The sequence below is a fragment of the Triticum aestivum genome, chromosome 6D (assembly GCF_018294505.1).
Source record: "Triticum aestivum cultivar Chinese Spring chromosome 6D, IWGSC CS RefSeq v2.1, whole genome shotgun sequence".
In the NCBI taxonomy this organism is placed as follows: domain Eukaryota; kingdom Viridiplantae; phylum Streptophyta; class Magnoliopsida; order Poales; family Poaceae; genus Triticum; species Triticum aestivum.
In genome coordinates, this window is record NC_057811.1 from 384,901,988 (window position 1) to 384,925,073 (window position 23,086).

Consider the following 23,086-nt stretch of genomic DNA (forward strand, 5'->3'; position numbering starts at 1 on the left):
GGCAGCGCTCGTAGAGGAATCGCGGGTGGCGCAGGTGCCTCACCGCCGCTATGTTGTTCACAATGGGGAGCAACCGTTGTTAGCGCCATCGGTGTGGAGGCGCTCACAGAGGAAGCGCAGGTGGCACAAGGAGCTCCTGGGGATGTGCCTCGGGCGGCCCTTCTTTCCCTGCTAGAGGGGAGGCGCGGCGATGGGGCACCTCCACAAGGTGTCCATAGCGTGGCGGTACTTTCCAAACACAAATTAGGGAGGGAAGTTGAGGGTAGGGATGGTGGAGGCGGCGGTGGGGGAGATGGGCACTGGCTGCGGCAGAGACCGACACAGAAGGAGTCGAGGGCGACGGGCGAGAGGAAGAAGAGAGAGTGGGTTGTGCTAGGGTTTTGGCTACAGAAGACCAATCAAATTGCCCATGTGGCATTTTTCTACCAAGTCAGCTTCTGATGAGCGGGACCCATATATCATAAATGTGCTCAAAGTGATCTAACTCACTGATTCATGGTTTACGCAAAAAAAATACTATAGATATTGTGTTTTTTTCACACACAAAATCATAGGACCGTTATTTCTGCAAACTCGCCCCTCAATATGGTGGGTTCTTGCAATTAACTCAGGAGCCAAGGGATTCAGTCTTGACCTTGTGCCTTTTTTATGTAAAGGGTATTTTTGTTTAAGGCCAGCGCTAGGCACGACTGTGGATAGGAAATTATCAGCAACCTTCGCGTGACCTTATAGTGCATAACCATTTCCTTGCCACATCCCTCGCAGCATATCACCCCCTAATCGCATTGACTATCACCTCACAACACGCTCGTCGGATCCTCCATCCAGCCGCCACAGCATTGCCAAGGCTGTCGGAACATCGCCTCACAGCAACAACTTCATCCCTTCCCTCGCAGCATCGCCGGTGGCCGTTGCAACATCGCATCGACACATTGCCTCCCCGCGTCGTGGGTGGCCGTCGCAGCAGCAACTCTGGCACTCCTTCGCAGCATCACCAGCCGCGCCGTGGCATCGCCTTGCAACATCACCTCGCAGCATCCCAAAAACCGTCACGGCATTGCCTCGTGGCATCTCTGGTGGCCGTCACAACAGTAGCATGCATCCTGACGACTATCACAGCATCGCCTCCAACATCTCCGACAGTAGCAGCTCCAATGCTCTCTCTCAGCATCACTGCATACACGTCACAGCATCACCTAGTGGCTTCGCGGCAGAGGTGTCAGTCGCCCCTTCGCATGTCAGTCGGCAGCCTTCTCCAGCAGCGGCGGTGTAGTGTCCCTGCAGCAAAAACGATGGCGGTGGCGCACGACCACATCATCCCTTGCAGCGAGCAGCATGATGGGGTGCGCGGTGCTTGGTTCATGTTGGCGACAACATGTGTATAGCAGCGCCCCATGCAGGTCGAGAATGAGTAGGAAAATGAGGGACAAAATACAAGAGAATGGGAATGGGGTTGCCCTAGGTATTTCTAGGACACATTGTATGTGGGGTCCATAGGGGACGCGTGATAGCCAAGGGAGGCGAGCGATGCGAGCGACAAAATCAACCGGCTGAAAGGAAGTGGTTTCCTTTTTATTGAATAATAATGTTGTATCAAGGATATATGAATATAACAGAGTATATACCCGACCCCTGCTTAAATAAGATGTACAACCAAAAATGCACAAACTTAGGCAACACGTCAACAAAGGGTACAATCACACAAAAACAAAGCAATTCCTAACGAGGAGAGGGGAAAGGCATGTATGAAGACTATGCTGCCACCCATAAGGGGTTAAAACATTCTTGGACACCTGCTCCAAACACATACACATTGTTGTAAACAAATGTCGGTGTTCGTATCATTGTAGAATAGACCACGAACGAAGCTAGTGTGTATACCGATAGATAATCTTGCAATGGAGATGAATTTGTATAATTAAAAATCATATCAATACTACATTGTCATAATGGCCAAATCTACGTTTATGCTCTCACCCTTATGAACACGCTAAACTTGCATGGTATACCATGAAGCCAGTGACCAAGCACATTCCCTACAGTGCGTGTGAAAGATCGTGGATGTCGCCTAGAGAAGGGGGTGAATAGACGCTTTAAAATAATTATAGTTTAGGCTTGAACAAATGCGGAATAAACCTAGCGGTTATTTTGTCAAGCACAAAACCTACAACAACTAGGCTCACATATGTGCACCAACAACTTATGTAAGTAAGATAAACAACTAAGTGATAGCAAGATATATAACATGAAAAATTATGGCTATCACAAAGTAAAGTGCATAAGTAAATGGCTCGGGTAAGAGATAACAACCAAGGCACGCGGAGACGGCGAGGTATTCCGAAGTTCACACCCTTGCAGATGCTAATCTCCGTTTGGAGCGGTGTGGAGGCACAATGCTCCCCAAGAAGCCACTAGGGCCACCGTGATCTCCTCACGCCCTCACACAATGCAAGATGCCGTGATTCCACTAAGGGACCCTTGAGGGCGGTCACCGAACCCGTACAAATGGCAACCCTTGGGGACGGTCATTGAACCCGTACACTTTGGCAACCCTTGGGGGCGGTCACCGGTACCCGTCAAATTGCTCGGGGCGATCTGCGCAACCTAATTGGAGACCCCAATGCTTGCCCGGAGCTTTCCACCACAATGATTGAGCTTCGAGGCACCACCAACCGTCTAGGACACCCAAGCACCCAGGAGGAATAAGCTCTAGAGTACCAAGCATCCAAGAGTAATAAGCTTCTCAACTTTTCACTTCCACGTATCACCATGGAGAACTCAAACCGATACAACTAATGCAGTGGCAAGCTATGGAGGAAAAAGAGAGGAAGAACAAGAAGGAGAACACCAAGAACTCCAAGATCTAGATCCAAGGGGTTCCCCTCACAAAGAGGAGAAAGTGATTGCTGGAAATGTGGATCTAGATCTCCTCTCTCTTTTCCCCCAAAAACTAGCAAGAATCGATGGAGGGATTGAGAGATAGAAAGCTCGAAGAAGGTCAACAATGGGGAAAGAACACATGATCAAAGGATAAGGTTCAATGGGGAAGAAGATCCCCTTTTATAGGCACTCCCGAATCCAACCGTTATGTGTTCAGCCCGCATACAAGCGGTACTACCGCTCAGAGGAGCGGTAGTGCACGTAGTGCGGTGCAACAATGCAAGACCACAAGCCGGTAGTGCCACCGGAGCGGTACTACCGCTGGGGTCGCAGCACAGGGCACTAAGGAGGCAGAGCAAAACAGGGGGCGAGGCAGAGCCGCATCAGCGGCACTACGGCTGGAGCCAGCGGCACTACCGCTGGAGCCAGCGGTACTACCGCCTACACGCGGTAGTGCTGTCCACCACAGCCGCTCTACTACCGCTGAGAACACGCAGCATCCAGAAAGGGAAGCGGAAGTGCAGGGGCGGTACTACCGCTTGAAAGCGGTATACCGCTCGTGCTACCGTCCCACTGCCGTGCAAGCTGACACGAAAAATCGCAACCCCAAAAGCAGCGGTACCACGCACGGCACTGCCGCCCATAAGCGGTACTACCGCTCAGCTAAGCGGTACTACCGCTTGGGGTGCTACAATGAAGCCCAAGCAAACAGATGGAAACAATAAAACCTGAACTGCCATAACTTCTACATATGAGCTCTGAATTGAGCAAACTCAAGCTTGTTGGATAGAGGGCGACAAGAACTATCCAACAGCGATGATCTAAGGCTTCAAATCTCTATGAATGAAGAACCGGCGAAAACTCCAACGTCGAAAACATCATAGAAGATGCACAAATGAACTCCATTTTCGATGAATTCGAGCTTGTCATGAAGATGACCATAAGCTCCAAATCTCACAAGGAGAAACACCAAACAAGAACCAAGAAAAATGATGCAAGGATGCAATGGTTTAAGCTCTCTACGAACGATACGATCAAGCTACCAACTGAGAGCCCCCCTTGATAGTACGGCAATCGATCCTATAACCCGGTCTCCCAACTACCACCATGAGACCGGTAAAATATAAAAACTATCAAGGGAAAACCTTTGCCTTGCACAAAGTCCACTCGAGATAGATGATGTAGATCTTGACTTCCTCAAGTTGGACCACATTTCTTGATTGTGTTGGCTCGATGAAGACTAGTTGATAGCTCTCCCATACTCCACTATGGGTGAGCCACTCTTCGGCACATCTTCACAAGTCCATTGTCACTACAATGGACGGCACGCTTCAAGCACTTGATCTCTTCATGATGCACCACTTGAACTTGCACACCGCAATCTTGATGACGATCACCACTTGATGTCATCCTCTGTGGGTTGTATGAAATCTTTCTCTTGACGCAAGCCCATGGAAACATACCTAACCCCACAAACACTCTCACATAGACCATGAGTTAGTACATAAAGCGTGATGGACAATGCTTACCATACCATGGGATCACTTGATCCATCTCGGTACATCTTGTACGCTTTGTGTGTTGATCAAGTTGAATCACTCTTTGTACTTAGTCTTGATCAACCTTGTATCATGTCTTCTACATGACCATCTTTGGATAATTCCTTGAATAGCACTTTGGTCATCACATAAACTCCTTGAAACCTACACATGGACTTCAAGAAAATCCTATGGACCAACTCTTCAAATATAACTCGAGCCAACCATTAGTCCATAGAGATTGCCATCAATTACCAAAACCAAACATGGGGGCACCGCATATTCTTTCAGCGTGGCAGATAGAAGTTAGACACAACTTGGATGACCGACTATGTAGCGCGCAAAGCTGCATTGCAAGAAAATATATTACGTGCGGCACAAGAACATAATGAAAACCACTTCCCCTTGACACATTGTAACGAGTGGTCACCTAAGGAGGGGGTGTTGAATGTGGAAGAAGACCGAAGGAACCGCCAGCATCTAAAGAAAGCGGTGATTCTGATGGTGACCTATTTACCGTATCAAACGAGTAATCCGATGAAGCCTGGATTTTGGATACACTAAGCTCTTATCATGTCACACCTAACAAAAGTGTGCTTAACTTCCTGCAAGTTTGGTGATCTTAGATATGTCTATCAAGACGACGATGTGCCATGGTGCATTGGAGATATCAAGATCGAGATTGAATACGGTGTTGACATGTGCTCAATGATGTTAGAGATGTGTGGAAGGCTCGGAGGGATCTAAGTTCAATCGACGAACTCCATCGAAATGGTTATGTCCAAAGGTGGACAGGGACAAGAAGACCATGAGGATCAAGAAGGACAAGAAGCTTGTGGATGGGAAAGAGGACCAAGAACAACCTGTACAAGGTGCGAGCAACCATCGTTGAGAGTTGAGGAGAAGCCAGGTGTGGTGATATATTATCAATCAAGAGCTTGGCAACCGGCTCATGCGAGTGAGCAAACAAGAGAAGACCCGAGTCTAACCATGCATGTGTTTTCAAGCAAAATGGTGATTTCAAGATGGCAAAGGACGCTATGGTGAAGTTTGTTGAATGAGTGTATAGATCTATAAGACTTGGTGTATGCGGAGAGTTAAGTGTTTGAGTCAAATACGTGTAGTCCATAAGACGTTGTGGGGTAGGCAAAATGGCTAGACGAAGATGGTAGACTAGATACAAGATCTAGAAGGAACCATAGTAGGATGGTCGAGATGCACCTGGTCTTAGCGGGGCTTTGGTTGATCCCTACTATGACAATTTAGTACATGAAAGTAGCGTTAATAGTCATGTCTCGGGACAAACAATGTTCAATGAACCTTAGTAATAAGTAAGTACTTCCTTCGTCTCAAAATAAATGTCTCAACTTTGTACTCCTTCCATTCCACAATGTAGTGCGCCCGCGCTTTCCGAGGTCGAACTTTGACCATAAATTTAACGAACGAGACCGACTGCGGCGGGAGAAAAAGTTACATAATTAAAAACTTCTTTCGAATACGAATTCATTGATATAACTTTTGCTCCCGCCGCAATCGGTCTCGTTCGTTAAATTTATGGTCAAAGTTCGACCTCGGGAAGCGCGGACGCACTATATTTTGGAATGGAGGGAGTACTAATTTTAATATAAAATTATACTAAGATTAAGACACTTATTTTAGAACGGAGAGAGCTCTCCATCTATTTTTGCAATGATTTGATCACGTAAATTCTAGGCCGAAGGACAGCGAAAGGAGACGGTCGCTGTTCAATGCATTCCCATCGCATACACCTCTTAGACACATTATGCTTAATTAATCTGTCTTTGGTGGCCAACAGTCATTGACAAATCTCTTCTTAGCTTTCCAAGAGAAGCGCGCGAAAAGAGCATCATGGAAGTAATATCCTACGAACCGAATCCAGACAACGCGAATGTTCATCTCATCGTGTCATACCACCCAACTATTCCCCCTTTCTTTCGCCTGCACAACATACGCCTACGAGAAGGGAACCGGATTCTCCTCCCTCCAATCAGGCGGTGCAAAGAGCTAATGGAAATACGGCGCGATGGAGAACCTCATTCCTCGCCGGCCGGCCGGCCGACTTCAAGCGCTCAGGGTCAGAGTCAGACGATGGCGCAGGCGTTGGGGTTCTCCTCGCTGAAGATGGTGGTGAGGCGGTTGGCGTCGGTGGCCATGCTGTAGATGCCCTCGCGCACCGGCGTCGGGTAGCTGTACCGGTACTCCCCGGAGAAGTACTCGTGCCGCCTCGGCGTCGCCTCCCACCTCGGCAGCGGCGACGGCGTGTACCTCAGGTACCCCGGCGGCCCGCGGCCCTGCTGGCCGTGGTGGCCCGGCGCGCCGTTGCCCGGGTTGCTGCTCGGCGCGTGCTCCGGCTGCTGCTGCTGTTGCTCCTGGTGTTCTTCTTGCTGCTGCTGCGGTGGCGGTGGCTCGGGACCGAACCGGACGCGGCGCGGCGGCTTCTTCTTGCCTCGCTTCGGCTGCCTCGGCTGCTGCTCGGGCGGCGGCGCGCCTTGCTCCGGCGCGGGAGCGGGCTGCTCGGGCTGCGGCTGGGGCTCGTGCTGGGGCGGTGGCGCTTGGGGCTCTGGGTGTTGCTGCTGCTGTGGTGGCGGGTTTGGCGGGATCATGTGCACGGAGTTGGTGCCGCTGAAGGTGACGGTGCGCGCCACGGGCCGCATGTAGAGCGTCTCTGGGTGTGGGCCGGGAGGGTATGCCATGGCGTAGTCCATCCTCTGGTCCTCCATCCATCGTTCGCGCCCTGCATATGTCGCCGGAGCTCACAAACATCAGCTAGCTGCTTTGTTTGTGTGACAAACGTTGGAGCTCTGAGACTACACAGTATATGATCACGTGACATGAGTTAAACAATAATGAATACTACTCCTAGCAAAGCTCGGCTATCAACTGAACATATTCCGGCATGAGCTATGGTACAGAAACTTACGCAAAGAAAAAACTAGTAGCAGAGGTAGAACTGAATTGTAGCGACGGAAACCTATCTTGAGAAAGACAAGAGGTCTCTAGCACTGGTGCATAACGACACTCTGCCAGAAAGAACAGCGCAGAAGGAAGGTCAAAGCTGCCTCCTGCTTGAGAATGGTTCGAAAGAAGAAAGGCATCCGTGAACCAGGCGCGAGCTCTCTAGACCCAGGACTATCTATCATCAATCATCAGAGAAAAAGCAGGAGAAAAGAAAACAAGGGGACGCATCGTACCGTTGCATTTCCCAAGCGCTTTGGAGACGATCACGCGCAGGGGATAGCAACCCATCTCCTTCCTTCCCACCCTCCCTATCTCGCACGGTGCTGGCCTTGCTGCTGCTGGCTCGCGTGTGCCCGTCGCGGCGCGGGTCTGGGCGCGGGATACATGCTAGCTCTCCTTCAGTTCGCGGCAACGAAATGGAACTGATGGACCATTTAAAGAAGGAGAGACTGAGCAATTGTTCGGTTGGTGCTAGTGCTACCGTGCATGCTAGCGCTCGAAAGAAAGAAGGAATCCAACAACAACAACGAGCGCCTACCTAAGCGCTTCTTTTCCTCTCGGCGGAAGGCATCCACCGGAGTGGCACAGAACAGGAGGCATCTAAAGGGACGGCCCTCGTTTTCGCGGATAATTGTTAGACCCGGAGCCGACTGGTAGTAGTAGTGGCGGAATATATTCCTCCGGAGATATGCGCTCCAGAGGAGAGGAAATTAGTAGAACGTACGCCCGGGCTTACATAGATATATGATGCTAGAGGTGGGTGCCTGCGCATGGTTTACATTTGTCAACACGTCGCACAAAAGGGACACGATGACTATGAGGTTGTTTCGATGCTTCGGCTGCTCTCTTCTGCCTGCTTGCGTGTTGATTTGCCTGAATTTACGCAGGTGTGAATGGGATTCCTACTTTCTCAAGACGGATAGTGGCTTTGGTTTGGCTATGCTCGATGCTTTTGAGGATTGGGTTTAGGAATATCGTGCTACGCATCCAAAGTGCCCATGCACTGTGTGACGAACACGACATCGGTGGCACAAGGTCCAAATCTCAAAGGGAAGCTTCGCATACAGAATAGCTTGGTCCAAACACTGAATGACCGAGTATCAGCTCCACCATATCCAAAAACTGCAAACTAAGTGCTCCACGGATAAAATAGTTTGAGACGAGAGCTAAATCGCTAAATGGTTTATTGCTTCTACTACAGGAGAATAACAAATATATCCAATAGGTACAGAAAGGACACACCTCGCAGTCCAATTATCCACAGGCAATCCATATGTCATCTATGAACTACACTATATCCTCCTAGTGCCCACCCTGATTCTAGCTCACCGGCATCGACAAGCATTTCAGAGTTCCTCACCTCTCCATGCTTGGCCTTCCTAGACAAGGCCGAGGCCCGCTGAAAATATCACAACAAAGCAGAATAAATCAAGCCCCGGTTGGCTGCAACGCCTTTATTGTTCTCCTCTTCCATGTGTCGGTCTCCGGTTCAAAAGTGAGCTCCCAGGTCGGCCAGTAGTGAAGGTCCTGCTTCAGAGTGAGCACACGTGGTTTTCCGTTCAAGTGGACAGTCTTCACCCTAACGAACTCACGATCTTCCAATCCCTGAGGAAAGTATTATTCCAGCCATATTAACTCGAATCAAATGAAATGTGAACCATGTTCACCATCAATACAAAATGTAGACTGGAATATACCAAAAGAAGACTGCTATTGACAATGCATACCTTCACCACTTCAATAAAGGACTCCAGATCTGGAGTTGGTTGCCCGTTAACTTCAACTATCCACTGGAGAGCATAAAGACCATATCTATGTACGGGGCTTCCATGGCACCATCTGCATAACAAACTTGCTGCTCAATCCTAAACCCTTATAAACTGCACGCCTGACATCTATATAATTATGTAAAAATTATACTCATATTATAGGTACCCTGCCTTGCCAATCGCAATGAAAGGAGGACAGATGGATCCAGACCAAGCGTGGGCTTGAACTATGCCTAGCATTTAGAGGTAGCACCACCCAAGCAGTATCGAAAAATATGCAGATAAGACATCCATTACAGGATGAGATTTCGCAAGATATGCTGATATCGGGAGAAACCACAATCCATTTTCATTGATATAGATGAACTCACGAAGCATGACACAAGAGGAAAAAGGCATCCATTGATCACTATTCTCTCTTTCTTATTTTCAGGAAATCCATTACTTGGTTCACATATTTGCCTAACAAAACTACAGTTCCTATGGGTCGTATTCTTGTATTAATTGGCACGTCACGTTTCTAATTCCATGTGAAGTCGTATACAGCCAGAGAGCAGAACGACTTGAAAACTGTGTTGAAGTGAAAAATAGCATTCCCTTGAGCAAATCATTGCTAATCTATTCAAATCTGATCACTTAAAAACCTATATGGCTGCTACAGGTTTATAACTGCAACTAAATACTCAAGTCAAATCTCCTAAATGTGGTTAGTACACCAAAACAACTGAAAAATAGCACTCCCTTGAGCAAATTATTGCTAGTGATTCAAATCTCTTTGATTCGAAGGATTTCAAAAACACAGGAATGGGAAAAATATAGGATTGGAATGTCATGCTCATCTCAACCCTACAGGATTTTGGTTTATTTGGTTGCATCATAGGAAAAACAAAGGATTCTTTCAAAGAGGTTTGAGTGGATGCTAGAAATCCTATGGGAAGTAGTACAAAGAAATCCTTAGGAAAAATTCCTGCAGGATTCAATCCTACGAATCAAACAACCAACATAGGAAAAAATTCTATGGATTCTAATCCTCCAAAATTCCTACGAAAATACTTTGAATCCAAGGAGCCATTGTAATGTCATGACCATTTGAATCCTACAGGATTTTGGTTTGTTTGATAGCATTACAGGAAAAAAACAAAAGATACTTAAGAAAAAATCCTATAGGGTTCAATCCTATGAATCAAACGACCAACGTCGGAAAAATTTCTAAGGATTCTAATCCTCTAAAATTCCTATGAGAATCCTTTGAATCAAAGAGGTCCTAAACCTATAGTGGCTGCTGCATGCTTATAACTCCGAAAAAATTGCCCTCTTGGGAGCATGGAATAAATTTACACCAGTAGATACTTTACACCTGTAATATAAGTACATGTCACAAGTAATCTGGTGGAACACAGCCGTATTTCCATTCCCCTTCCGGCCGCTCTTTGGAAAGATTGCATACAGGTGTAATTCCAGTCCCTTCCATGCCTGGCTGGACCAAAATATCAACAGGCAACAACGACTAACCTCGCATCGCTGAAACCCTAGGTCAATGTCATGGATGGCAGGGAAGCACAAAAGGGGGGTGGGCGAGGGAACTCGGGATCGGGCCACCTCTCTCTCTCTCTCTCTCTCTCTCTCTCTCACTCTCGGTTCTCGCCGACGGAAAGAAAATGTGGCCTCCCATGCTCTGTAATGTTTTTCGGGTGTAATGGACCCAAACCGGGGGAGAAAAAAATAGTGAAACGGCGAACCAAGCGTGTTTCTGGGCTCGTAAAATATTCCGGTTTTGAGTCCCAATCCGGTGCACCAAGCATGGCCTAAATGTGTTAGTACACCAAAACAACTGAATAAAGCACTCCCTTAAGCAAATTAATGCTAGTCACTCAAATCCGATCACTTTAAAGTTTAAACCTATAGTGGCTGCTACAGGCTTATTATAACTTTTAACTAAATACTGTGGTCAAAACTCATCAGAGTTGGTGCTAATATTTGCGCATAAATATTTGTTAAAAAAAAAACATGTTCCTCACCTAGCAACATAAACTCCATGACCTTCCTTGGGCAAGAAACCAAGTGCACGCACTGCTGAATGAGGATCCTGAATTATGGATCCACACCAATTCACCATCCTTGTTGAACCATTACCATCTCTTACATCGGTTCCAACAATAAGGTCAATTTCTTTTCCCTGCATGAAACAGTTGTAATAATGATATATATAGATATTTTAGATTCATATTGTAACTGTACAAGAAAAAGGTAATAAACCTTCCTCACCTGACGAAATATTGTCATGTTAAGCACGCCATCTGAATCGATAGATTGGTCCAACTTTTGGCAAGCATTCTCGATGTCAAGAAAGCATGTTATTGGTTCCTTGTTGATAGCCAGAATCATATCTCCCTGTTCCAGAAGCTTTTCCGCTTTTGATCCAGCCAAACAACCTTTGACCCGCAAGACTTGTCTGCGCACAGGGTCCTTCTTAGCGAGAGCCTACAAAGATAATCAAATATTACAATAAATGCCTCAATTGATATACTCGCACAATATTCAGGCCCAGAAGCCACAGAGGAACGATATAATCACGTTTGCCAGGTCAGGAAAAACAATTTTGGGGAGATTAAGTGAAAGCTAATTACCTGCACCCAGTTATCGCTCAATCCATAGCTTCTTGCTTTCGAGAGCAAAGTTGGATAAAGTTCCACCTCCAGAAGTCTGACAAGTGGCATTGGCCTTCGAATTCCATTGATAAGCCGAAATGGTCCAGGAGTACCCGAGATTATCTTCTCAAGGACTTGACTTATTGCATATATTGGTATACCTCTAACAAACTGATGGTCCTCTGAACTGCTACAACCATATTTGAGCTGGAGAGAAAAAATTATGTTGTTAATTACACCGTCAAGTATATGCGAGGTAACAACTAGGGACAGTACCATTACATGGTTTTTTACAAGCATTAGGACTACAGGTTATGACTCATGATGTCAGGCAAAAGGCTAAGAAAATCGGCTGCTTTACTTAATACAGTATAACATTTAGATTCTTAAACGCAATTTAGGATCTTTACATACTGAATATGTATTTTTATTCCATTGCCCATTTACTTGATGTTGGAAATATCAAGCGGCTAACCTTGGGCGTAAGCTGCCGTTTTGTGCTTTTCTTTTTTCTTTTGATCTTTTCAAGAAATGCTCCTGAGAACATGGGAGCGTCATTACTTACAAAAACAGACCAAGGTTAACAACTCCCAACACAAACTAACCTGGGTGGAAAAGCTTGCCCATAACGCTTGAACTCTTCCTTGCTCATCCGTCAATATACCCGAAAATGAGCTACCGAAATCTATAAAAAACAGTTTTCAGTACAATTACAAACAATCAAGACATGAGACCGACGAAGGTTAGTTGAAATGTGCATAGGAAGTACCAGTATCAAGCTCAATGACCTCCATATTTATTGCACGATATCGTGGGCAGTCAGCTGAGCCAATATTAACAGCCGTGCAAGGATTAGTTATGGTTGATTTCCTTGATGTAGCCTGTAAGCTTCTACTTAGCCCAACTAGGTAGACAGAATCTCCTCGGCGCAAGGCAGGTTCTACATATACATCCAAAATGGCAAAAACAAACCGGTACAAAAAGGTTGTTAAGTCGCTGACCATATTACTTGATACTTGTGCAATTTAGTCTCTTTCTTTGACCAAACAATATACTTTTAGGAAATTAATAGAAGGGGCGCTAAAATGAAACAAACCAGGAAGAAGCTTAGCAGCTCGAATAACAGATGCACCAGCTCCCAGTGCAGAAGGATCATAGGCAACCAATGCAAAATTATGAACAGGATGCAGAAAAACAACCTGAAAACCAAAATTTGGAAGCTACTATTAATTGAAATTCAATATGACATGGATTTAGTCAACAAAATGGGTGCTCAGCTCATTACCTCTGCAGGTATTTCAATGGGATATGCAGCAAAAGAGAGCATTATATCAGAGATAGATACAGCAACTGTATTCCTATCAACGGCAACCAGACCTAGGCAGTCAGAATGATATATTATCACACCGGTTCCAAAGAAATGTTGAGAATGCACTCCATCAAGCATGCATATTGGTGGCACATGCACCTATAAAATAGTAGAGGTACAGGTGAGTCAGGTTTTGAATAAGCACAAATCACAAAACAGCTGAAACCAACAATTGCTGGTTACGATGTACTGTAAAACACATAGCAGTAGTTCATTCACCGGTCCAAGAGTAAAGAGCAAAACAGTAGATATGCAAGTAAATGAGAGAATAAAAATGACTTCATACAGGAAACGAAAACAGGACATTTGTACAAGATACAGATTTGTCATACAGGTATAGGTGTCATTGGTTCACTATCATCAATATATTAAGATCGTTTGCGGAATTTCTAAGGAAATGATGCCACTTGTTCTGAATGTTGACACCGTTGGATCAGAGAGAGAGAGAGAGGGAGTAGGGGGTGGTAGAGATGATGAAGCCATAAGTAACCTTCAAAAACGAAAATAAACTACTTCCTCCGATCCACTAAAGTTGTCCTAAAGCAGCATCAATTAACATGGATCGGACTATCGGAGGGAGTACTGAATATACCAAACATTGTCGTCATCAAATATTCAAATAAACTAAAACAACGAAATAAGCATAACCGTGATAGCTCCTCAAATTTTAGATTTGAGAATAGCACTCACCTCAAACATTACAAGAGCTGGCTCAATTACTTGTTCTGCCAATGAAGCATTACTTGATATTGTCCGAGCAAGGTCAGAGCCTTCCACACTGGAAGGATGCCTCAATGCGCCATCTTTTATGTCATCTAAATCTCCAAAAGATGATATAGTTCCCTCAGCAGCTATCTCCTCATCCACCCGGCGCCTTTTTTTCTCAATGATGGAATCTTCGCCAGAGTGGGATCCATCTACGGCAATCTCCTCATCTGTTTGCATTTTTACGCATCCATCTGCCGTATTTTCAGACTCGTGCTGGCATTTGAGATCCATAGGACTTGATTCAGTCAAAGGTGAAACAGAATTTAAGTTTGCATCCATATGTCCGGCACGATGAGAAACTACAAAGGGAGATTCGAGCGGTATAGCCAACTTTGCATTCCACAGACCAGTTGCGTCATTTCGAGTGTATAACTGAGGAGGCGCATACCAACCGTGTTGATCAATTGTCACCAGTACAGACTGAACACATAAATAAGGCGAGGGCTTAGTTGTATATAAAACTCAACATTTACTAAGGAAGGTTTATCATGATAAAGCTCCTAAGGAACATTTTTGTACCTTGTTCCGATAACGGTCAGTGTACTTTACATATTCGAGAGGCACTCGTGCTCCCCTAGACAGCTTTGAAATAACTGCAATAAGGTCATCCAAATTTTCAATATCCTCTCCCGCAAACTTTTTGATAATTGAATGGCGTGGAACCGATGCCCGAGAGAGCATGTACCTACATTGCACGGTGTTGAATAAGTCACAGAAAAGGATGATTGCTTTGATATTGATATACATATTTGGACAAAAAAACAACTAAGAAACGCATGGTGAAAATCACTGAAACTTGAAGTAAAGTGACCCTGGAGACTTGAAAATAAGACAATTGGGAAGGTATAATCTTCAAGTAAAATGATGGAGACGAGAGGAGCAAATAAACATACGTTGCAGCTTACACTCTTTAGGAACATTGTGATATTCAGATTTAGTTGGCAAAATGGCACCTTGTTAGAATTTAAATGCAAGGCAATTCTACTAGTCTATTGCAAAGTGATGTCCACTGACTAAGATTGATAAAGGACTGGCTAGAATCACCACTTCACATCAATAGTTCTTTCAGGAAATGTAATGTCAGCAATTATGGCTAGTTGTCTTACCCTGCCTCAGCAACATATACAAGACCACATTTGAACCGGAAGTTTCTAGCCTGAAACGCAATATGAACAACATTAGTACCAGCGTGAAACTTAAACATATACTGTAACAACATACATTCATATAGTTTAATATAAGTTTGAATAGGATGATGATGTTATCATCAGTCCAATTTCGTTTACTGAACACATGTGGCCACAGTGGCGAGATTAACATTTCTAGCAGAGAAGTTAAACATGTGTCCATTCGGCGTTTGACTCAAGTGGACTAATTGTGATTTACAGATGCAATAGGGCAGAAAGCTCAACACTTCAGAAACCAAAGTGCAGCCAGTCAATAAATTAAACATTGCATAACAACTCTGCTATACTCGTATGGTTTAAGTTGTATACAAATTATGGTCTCACAAACAACATAAGCATGAAATAAGGAATATAGTATCGCTGTCAAGAAAACTTGGCTTCAACAAGCTACTCGAGCCCAGCTACTGGAAGCACAATTCAGGCCTGGCCTGAGCTCATACTATTCTCAATAACAGCTCGTACCATACTCTGTCCCCCCAAAAAATCTCCAATGATAACACTAGTCCTCCGTTGTTCTGTCCAAAGCCTATGTGTTAATGTTAGTTTCACCCCAACACAAGAGCCTAACAGCCCATAAAGGCCCATCCCAACAACAGACAGAACTCCAATCTCGCAACCCTAGCTAAACTCCAAATGTCATATCATCCACCGCGACAGAAAGCCTACCGCCGCCGCCCAACTCAGCTCCAGCCACTGCCTCCTCCCACTACTTCGAACACCTTCCGCCACCACCATAGAATACGTCTCCAAGCGTCGGCAGGTGCCTTGAATCCAGTGCCAACCTCCTCTTCCGGCAATATTCTGGGAATGTGAGCTTTTTCACATGGTTTGGATGTGTTGCGATTAATAGCGTGTTGAGCCTTTGAGAACACAAGTTTCCTGTTTGGTTATTCATTAGGTCATACATGCAGTTTGTTTCTGAATCTCAGTTTTGTTGCTGGCCTTTTTATCAAGCGGGGCATTATATTACCAAGCTTGGTCAAGCTGATCCCAAGCCTAATTGAGTAAGGATGTAAGTTCAAAGAAAAGACTCACTGGTCAGGCTCGCTCGAGTTCAACTCGAACTTGAATTTTGTATATAGCTTGAGCTGAACCAACCTTGGCTCACTCAAGGTCGGCTTGTTGACAGCCCCAGAATAGATTTCACTTACTCTTAAATTTTATTTGCATCAACTATTCTTTGAAGCAGTGTACCACAAAAACAAATGTGTACTCGTTCCTTGAAAGAGCAAAGAGAGCATCAGCTTGAAAAGGAATGAGGGGAACTTACCTGCTGGTATGAAAGTGGATGGATGACAGCACCACTGACTTCCAAGAAATGATTTGGAGTTATAGAGTGCAAATCCTCAACCTGAAGAGTTACAGTGGCATAAATATGGTTGCTGATTTTATTTTAAAAAAGATAGTTGCAACAGCTGTATCGGTGTGAAAGGAAGTAAACATTAATAGTATATACAAGTTCTTTTCTGCTGAAGATATTAAATAAGATGCGTCAAAATTAGAAATTACCTCTAACTTTACTGTCAAAGGCACTCCACCTCTTTCAATCTGCAAATTTACCTCCTTGCCGACGCTGTCATCAAGTAAAGTCTCCATTGCGAGAAACTGGGTTACAACCTGCAATTAGTCAAGTAAAATGCTTGGTGAGAACATGCTTCAGTCAGAAACTTATGAGATATGAAACTGCAATTAGTTTAGTAACATGCTTGGTGCAAAAATGAGTCGGAAAAGGAAAGGATAAAATGTAGTACAATCAACGATGCCACATGATATCAGGACAGGTAAAATGGAAAGGAGAAATGTGATTTCCTTGAGGTTGGGTACTAAAAAGAAACTGGAAACTTGCTTAAAACGTTCTGGATCAATATACACTGGCGAACTTTTCCTAGAATTTGCAGATCTGGTACATTGTTAGACCATAAGCCTTGACCAGGATTTATGGATGCTCCCCCCATATCACAAATACATGTCGTTTTGTATATTGACACGGTCTTCAAGATTTACCCTTCGCCCACTAATTTTTACTATAGCCTTTAGTCCCAAACAAGTTGGGGTACGCTAGAGCTGAAACCCATAAGATATTGAAACCAACTCATTGTTGGCACGTGGATGGCTACCTTCCATGCACCCCTGTCCATGGCCAGTTCTTTGGTGATATCAGTCCTTCAGATCTGTCTTAACGGACTCCTCCCATATCAAGTTTGGTCTACCCCAACCTCTCTTATGAATATACTTTTTGAGACAAATCTAAGCATATGATTGGTAAGTTCTCAACCTAAAAATTTGAAACAGTATTTATAGACAAAGTTTTCAAAGTTTGACCGTAGACATCCAAAATGACATGTATTTGTAATATGAAGGGAGTAACAAACAGCAAGATTGTAACATACATGAAATGACATAGCAGTTAATTACTGGCATGGTACAGATAACTGACAATTGTTAGATTATTGTTCGCGGATAATGTTAGGGGTATATCCTTTTGAACCAATGGTTCACAACCTAGAGTTGTTTGTGTTTTGGTACTTTTGAAAAAAGAAGATATCATCACAAATTCATCATGTCACATATATTATCTTCAGTTTTCAGTATTAGGTGAATAGGAATAGAGAACAGTGGGTACCAACGTTTTGCTAATTTGCTACTGCTGTCTGAAGTTATCAGGCTACAGAGTACACTAACAAATATAGCAAGCCACTTTAAAGCGATGATTACCTCCCCATTGATGTGAACTAGCACATCACCAGGTTCCAAATGTTTATGTGCAGGTCCTTCTGGCACCTGCAAGGACAGAGCTCTCCAGTTTCAGCAAGACATAGAATGGCATAATACAAGAAGCAGCAAGCCAAGTAACAACGTACAATCATGTTTAGAAGTTAGAACTAATAAAGGCAAATTACCACAGAGTCAACAACCAGCATTCCAGTTTCGCCTGCTGGAGAAACAAGGCGTACCATCTGTACAAACAAAAATGACAAGTTCCGGCACTTAATCACAGAGCATGAGGGTTAACATTCAAAAATGTATTCCAATGGAAAGAAAAATGTAGATGTTTACCGATATAAACAAGTAGAAGTAGAACAACTAATATTCATAACTAGTAGCAGGTATAGATAAAGTTATGTTCATAAAATGTAAACAGATTGAACTTGATTCCAGCAATAAATTTGATCCGGGGCAGGCAGATATTTTCTAGACAATTAGCAAACCATGAACAGTGTAAATACCTGCTCTGTCTCATTCCTCAGTCCAAGACGCCGAGTTTCTTCAAATCCTTTGTGTTGAAAGGTCATCTTTAAGAAGGACAAAAAATAGAATAGGAATAATGTGAGGTCCAGACTCTAGGGCAGAGTAAAGCAACAGTGATCGATGATAAACAAAAATTACAACTAATAAAAACACCAATAGCATTACCTAACTAAATATTTTTTTTCTTGGGCAAATTTTGCGAATTGTCATGGTTTAAAGCAGTATTTTTAATAGTGAGGCAGTGAGCCATAATACCAACACCGCTACACAGTGGCTTATGCAGTGCTCTGTAATTGTACAGTTGTGGCATCACTGAACATTATACACTATACCATCCAGTGTGTAGCAGCACTTCAGTCCAGATACATTACAGGATTTCATACAATCCATATGTTGATCATAGAAACCTAAAGGGCGTGTTTGGTTTGAAGCTACACAATGCCATAAGTGTGGTGCCCCACGCTTTCGTGGTGAGCAAATCATCCACCATCAGTGTAGAAGTTCTGCACATAAAGAAAGTGCCAATGACAGGTGGGGCATGATGCTAAGAAATTATGACTTATGAGCACACCACAAGTGTGGCAGCAAATCAAACAACTGGCCAAAATGGTGAAACCAGCCTAAGTGAGTTATTTCCAGACCAACATGCCCTTATAATTTGAATCCATACCCCAGAACACTTAATAGAAGCAAAGCATTGGTCATAATACAACATAAGCTCTTTTTTCTATTTCAGTGTTGGTTGTTCAACTTCCTATTGATAAACAAGCATGTCATGCCACTACATTTCCATTATCCTCACATTTCCATTATCCTCAATACAGAACTCTAGTGCTATGCTTCTGCAACACGCTATGTGAACTTCAGTTCTAGGTGTTGAACAAGAATGGTAAACAGTTATAATAGCCAATTTAGATGCTGAGTGCAAATAACAGGTAAGATATTCATTGCATTCTAAACTAGAAATATTTGTAGAGAAGGAAGAGTTGAAAAAATATAGGTCATTAAGAAAGCATTGCTTCATTTCCATGTGCCATGCTCATATGATTCAGAGCTACTTGACACTGCAGTACTGCACTAGCATACGCGCGAATTTTGTGGAACCATTCTACACTCATGTTATCCAATATATACTACAACTATAAGCAGAAAGACCAGAAGACTATTCTACACTGTTGAAGTTCTTCAAGGTTACATACAGGCAGATTTAACAAGACTACAAAGTTCACTGTTCACCATAAGTCATAAGTAGCTCTCAACTTAAACAAAATCTACAATTAAAAAATGGTATCATCGGACAGCATGCACACCTGCAGTGTACCACGAGGAATATAAACAGATTCTGACTTGATACCAAATGCATCCCAACAATCACGTATCAAATTCAGTGCCCTAACAACCTGGAAATAGTTTAAACAAACAATGTTAACAAAAATAAGAGTGTCATGAACAATCAATCTTAAATAGCATGATGTGTTTTTAAGGCGTCCTGCCTTAAGGCGCCCTGGCAACGCCTTACAAATATGCCCGCCTTAGGCACTTAAGCATCGCCTAGGCGCTAGAGCGGGTGGTGTCGCCTTAGGTTGCCTTACCGCCTTATAAACAATGATGTTTATAATTATATGTAACTAGACAATGTCAAACTCGCATTTGTTTCTGTTTTCTGTTCTTTTTTTGGTGAAGTGAAGTACATCGGTCACATGACGCCTCTAGCTGAAATGAAATTTTCTGTAAAGCCAACTAAATTTAGTATGTGTTACTTTAATTACATATGGATGATTTATGAATGCCTAACACTGGTTTAACTAGCAGTATCATTTCCTTATGATTAATATATTAACCCATTTCCTTATGATTAATATATTAACCCACAATTCCGGTACATCTCAAAATAGTATGAGGAGGTAGTAATGTTACTAATGTACTAATGATACTTACACGTTCTAATGGAAGGAAAAAAGCAGAAGCACTGGAAGATTTGCTTCCAGCATTCAGGGCAACAGCTCTTCCTTGGCAATCAACAACTGGGGAACCACTAGAGCCACCTTTAGTTCCAGATGCAGCCTAAAGAAACAAACAATCACGTTAACTTATGAGCATCAACAACAAGACAATTAACAAGTTGTATGGCATCAATGCAATAAAAGATCATTTCAGATGCACAAATCCAGCAATTCAATCAAACATGTACACATGTCATATTGAGTAGCTAAAGAGAAGCACCTGCATATAGAATGTGTTGAAATCATTGTACCCGTCCCTGTCAAAGAATTAAGGGTTAGAATATATACGATGCATGGTGTAATAATCTTATATACTGTCTACAAGCTTGGGGCAGCTAGGAGCGTAAAGAAAATATCATAAGCCCATATCATAAACTTGTAATGCAAAAAAGTAAAGCGTACTTCTTGTAGTGAGGCGCTTCTCTATCCAGTCGAGCAAGTGTTCCCGCCAAAATTGAAACCTAAATCAAGGAAGATGAATCAGAAAATTTTACAGTATGCAACACAATTTAAACAATTTCCCACAGCTAATCAGTTATTATTTTCACACGTATCCTTGTTAAGTAGGAACCCCCGTATCTAGGGGAATCCACATCAAATCCAGCATGCCGCATAACACAGATGTCACAATCTCAGTTGCAAACTTAATAGGACTTTGTTTCAATGCTGACATAAACAATTTGTTCCAAATTCCTTTTCTAGCTATCATCTATCATACCAAATGTCGTCACTAGCGCTGTTTAGCACATGTCTACTGTTTCTGTATTAACTACTCCCTCTGTTCCTAAATATAAGTCTTTTTAGAGATTTCAATAAGGACTACATGCGGAGCAAAATGAGTGAATCTACAATATGTCTATATACATCCGTATGTAGTCCGCATTAAAATCCCTAAAATGGCTTATATTTAGAAACTGAGGGAGTAGTTGAATAAGTGCATTCCAGGTCAAGGAATATCAATTCCAACTACTAGTAAGCTTATGGTCTTAAGTATGGAAAGGTTGGAGATCAAAAGCTCCTAATTAAGCACCACATTCATCTAACTGAAACGTAAATAGTTCTGCTGAGTTAGACACAAAGAAAGATGGTGTGCGCATCATTATTTTTCTAACATGCAAAACCCTCACAAGCATTTCATCACATTTGCGCTGTGGAATATGATTGCTAATAGCAGTAAGGAGAAAGAGATTCAGGTAGGGTCACTCCTAATTTTTTGAGAAGAGAACGAAACAAATGCTTAGTATTCCATACAGTTAAGATATCATTATCTTGCTGAAATGGCATGATGTGACATTTTACTAGTGTGGTTTCAAGGAACTGAGCCTATGAATTTTGAAGTGGAAATGATTTGTTTTACAGGATGGCAGAAGAAGAAATAAAAGGTCTGGTAGAAGCAATTAAACATGCTTCATTCCCATAATCCAACACTGAATTCCTCGTGCTGCATCACTTTACGGGATACTATGGTTCATAAACAGCAACCAGGGAGCGAATGAACTAGCGTATAAGGAAACCTTTTCGCCACTGTCATTGCCGACAACTCGGATTTCTAGCCCAACAGATGCTGCTTCAGGGTCTAGAGGGATCTCCTCATACTTGAGGAACTTTATGGCACCTGGGTCATAGCGAAAAAAACCAAAATCATGTACCTGTGTTGAGAAGAAGGGGAAAGTTGGATTAACAATACGCCATTGGCACAGGGTTAAACAAAATAAAACAGAACAGAATCGGACTGGAATGGAACAAACACTAACAGGGTCTCGGTACAGGGGGTACACAGGGATCTCCTCCCGGTTCACGAACATCGCCTCCGAGACCACAGGGCCTACGAGCACACAGCAACAGAAACGAGTCATTCGCGGAACACATGAATGAACGTATTACACGACGACGACGACGACGACGACGAGGAGGAGGAGGCATCGGATCGGCGGATAGGTGGAGGGAGGGAGGCGCGCACCAGGCTTGACGACGTGACGGTTGGTGAGGATGATGCCCCGGGCCTTGTCGACGACGAAGCCGGTGGCGTAGCTGGCGCCGGCGACCTCGGTGTCGAAGGCGCGCGGCGCGGTGGTGCGGAGGACGGCGACGGCGGGCACGACGCGGGAGAGCGCGCGGCGCCAGTCCTCGGCCGTGACGCTGGACTCGATCTCCATCGCCAGCTCCCCGCCGACCTCCTCCTTCACGGGGCTCTCCATCGCGGCGGCGATCTGGCTCCCCTGCCGCTGCCGCTAGGGTTTAGAGCTCCCCACGGCCAGAGAGAGAGAGGAGCTCCAGTTCCAGTTTCAGAGGGAGGGAGGGAGGATTTTTATTTTTTTATCAACAACAATCGCTCACGCGGGCGATGTGATGAGGAGGGGTGGGAATGAGATCACCGGGGGTGGGAGGTTGGGAGTGGAGCTGGTAAACAAGGATTTTGGACTGCTCCCACGAGATTTTAGAGGGGGAGACCACCCTGAGTCACGCTCCCGTGGCCGTGGGCGTTATTAACTAAAAAATAGAGTTTCTTTTTCCTCGCCTTTTTTGAGTGGGATATTCTTTTTCCTTGCTGAGTCACTGGATCTGGATTAGGCCTTGTTGGTCTGCGATAAGTTTTTCTTTTCTTTATTATAGAACACTGGAGATCCTATTTAATTTAGCGCCTAGGTCAGGGAATAACGAGGTACCGCGCACCCTCTCTCTGTGCTACAGCTAAG

The 23,086-nt window shown here is 44.0% G+C and overlaps 2 protein-coding genes across 4 annotated transcripts; both read right to left on the bottom strand.

The window, feature by feature from the left end:
* Positions 1-6,190: 6,190 nt before the first annotated feature.
* Positions 6,191-7,898, bottom strand: LOC123141698 (proline-rich protein 2). 2 transcript variants are annotated; one of them, XM_044560782.1, is made up of 2 exons: positions 7,631-7,898; positions 6,191-7,173 (listed from the first exon to the last, which is right to left on the bottom strand). In XM_044560782.1, the coding sequence occupies exons 1-2, from the start codon at positions 7,683-7,685 to the stop codon at positions 6,521-6,523; spliced, it is 708 nt and encodes a 235-aa protein (XP_044416717.1). In that variant the 5' UTR covers positions 7,686-7,898; the 3' UTR covers positions 6,191-6,520. The 2 variants fall into 2 exon arrangements, with proteins under 2 accessions (XP_044416717.1, XP_044416718.1); XM_044560783.1 differs by lacking the exon at positions 7,631-7,898 and adding an exon at positions 7,360-7,622.
* A 666-nt stretch (positions 7,899-8,564) lies between these two features.
* Positions 8,565-22,794, bottom strand: LOC123145265 (protease Do-like 7). Of its 2 annotated transcripts, XM_044564635.1 has the most exons (25): positions 22,351-22,794; positions 22,145-22,215; positions 21,905-22,039; positions 20,793-20,851; positions 20,611-20,647; positions 20,326-20,451; positions 19,698-19,787; positions 18,366-18,431; positions 18,039-18,095; positions 17,854-17,919; positions 16,648-16,755; positions 16,409-16,489; positions 15,058-15,107; positions 14,471-14,636; positions 13,874-14,371; positions 13,100-13,282; positions 12,911-13,013; positions 12,584-12,754; positions 12,420-12,499; positions 12,290-12,334; positions 11,794-12,021; positions 11,432-11,647; positions 11,185-11,342; positions 9,125-9,236; positions 8,565-9,002 (listed from the first exon to the last, which is right to left on the bottom strand). In XM_044564635.1, the coding sequence occupies exons 1-25, from the start codon at positions 22,586-22,588 to the stop codon at positions 8,826-8,828; spliced, it is 3,321 nt and encodes a 1,106-aa protein (XP_044420570.1). In that variant the 5' UTR covers positions 22,589-22,794; the 3' UTR covers positions 8,565-8,825. The 2 variants fall into 2 exon arrangements, with proteins under 2 accessions (XP_044420570.1, XP_044420571.1); XM_044564636.1 differs by lacking the exon at positions 12,290-12,334.
* Positions 22,795-23,086: the final 292 nt, after the last annotated feature.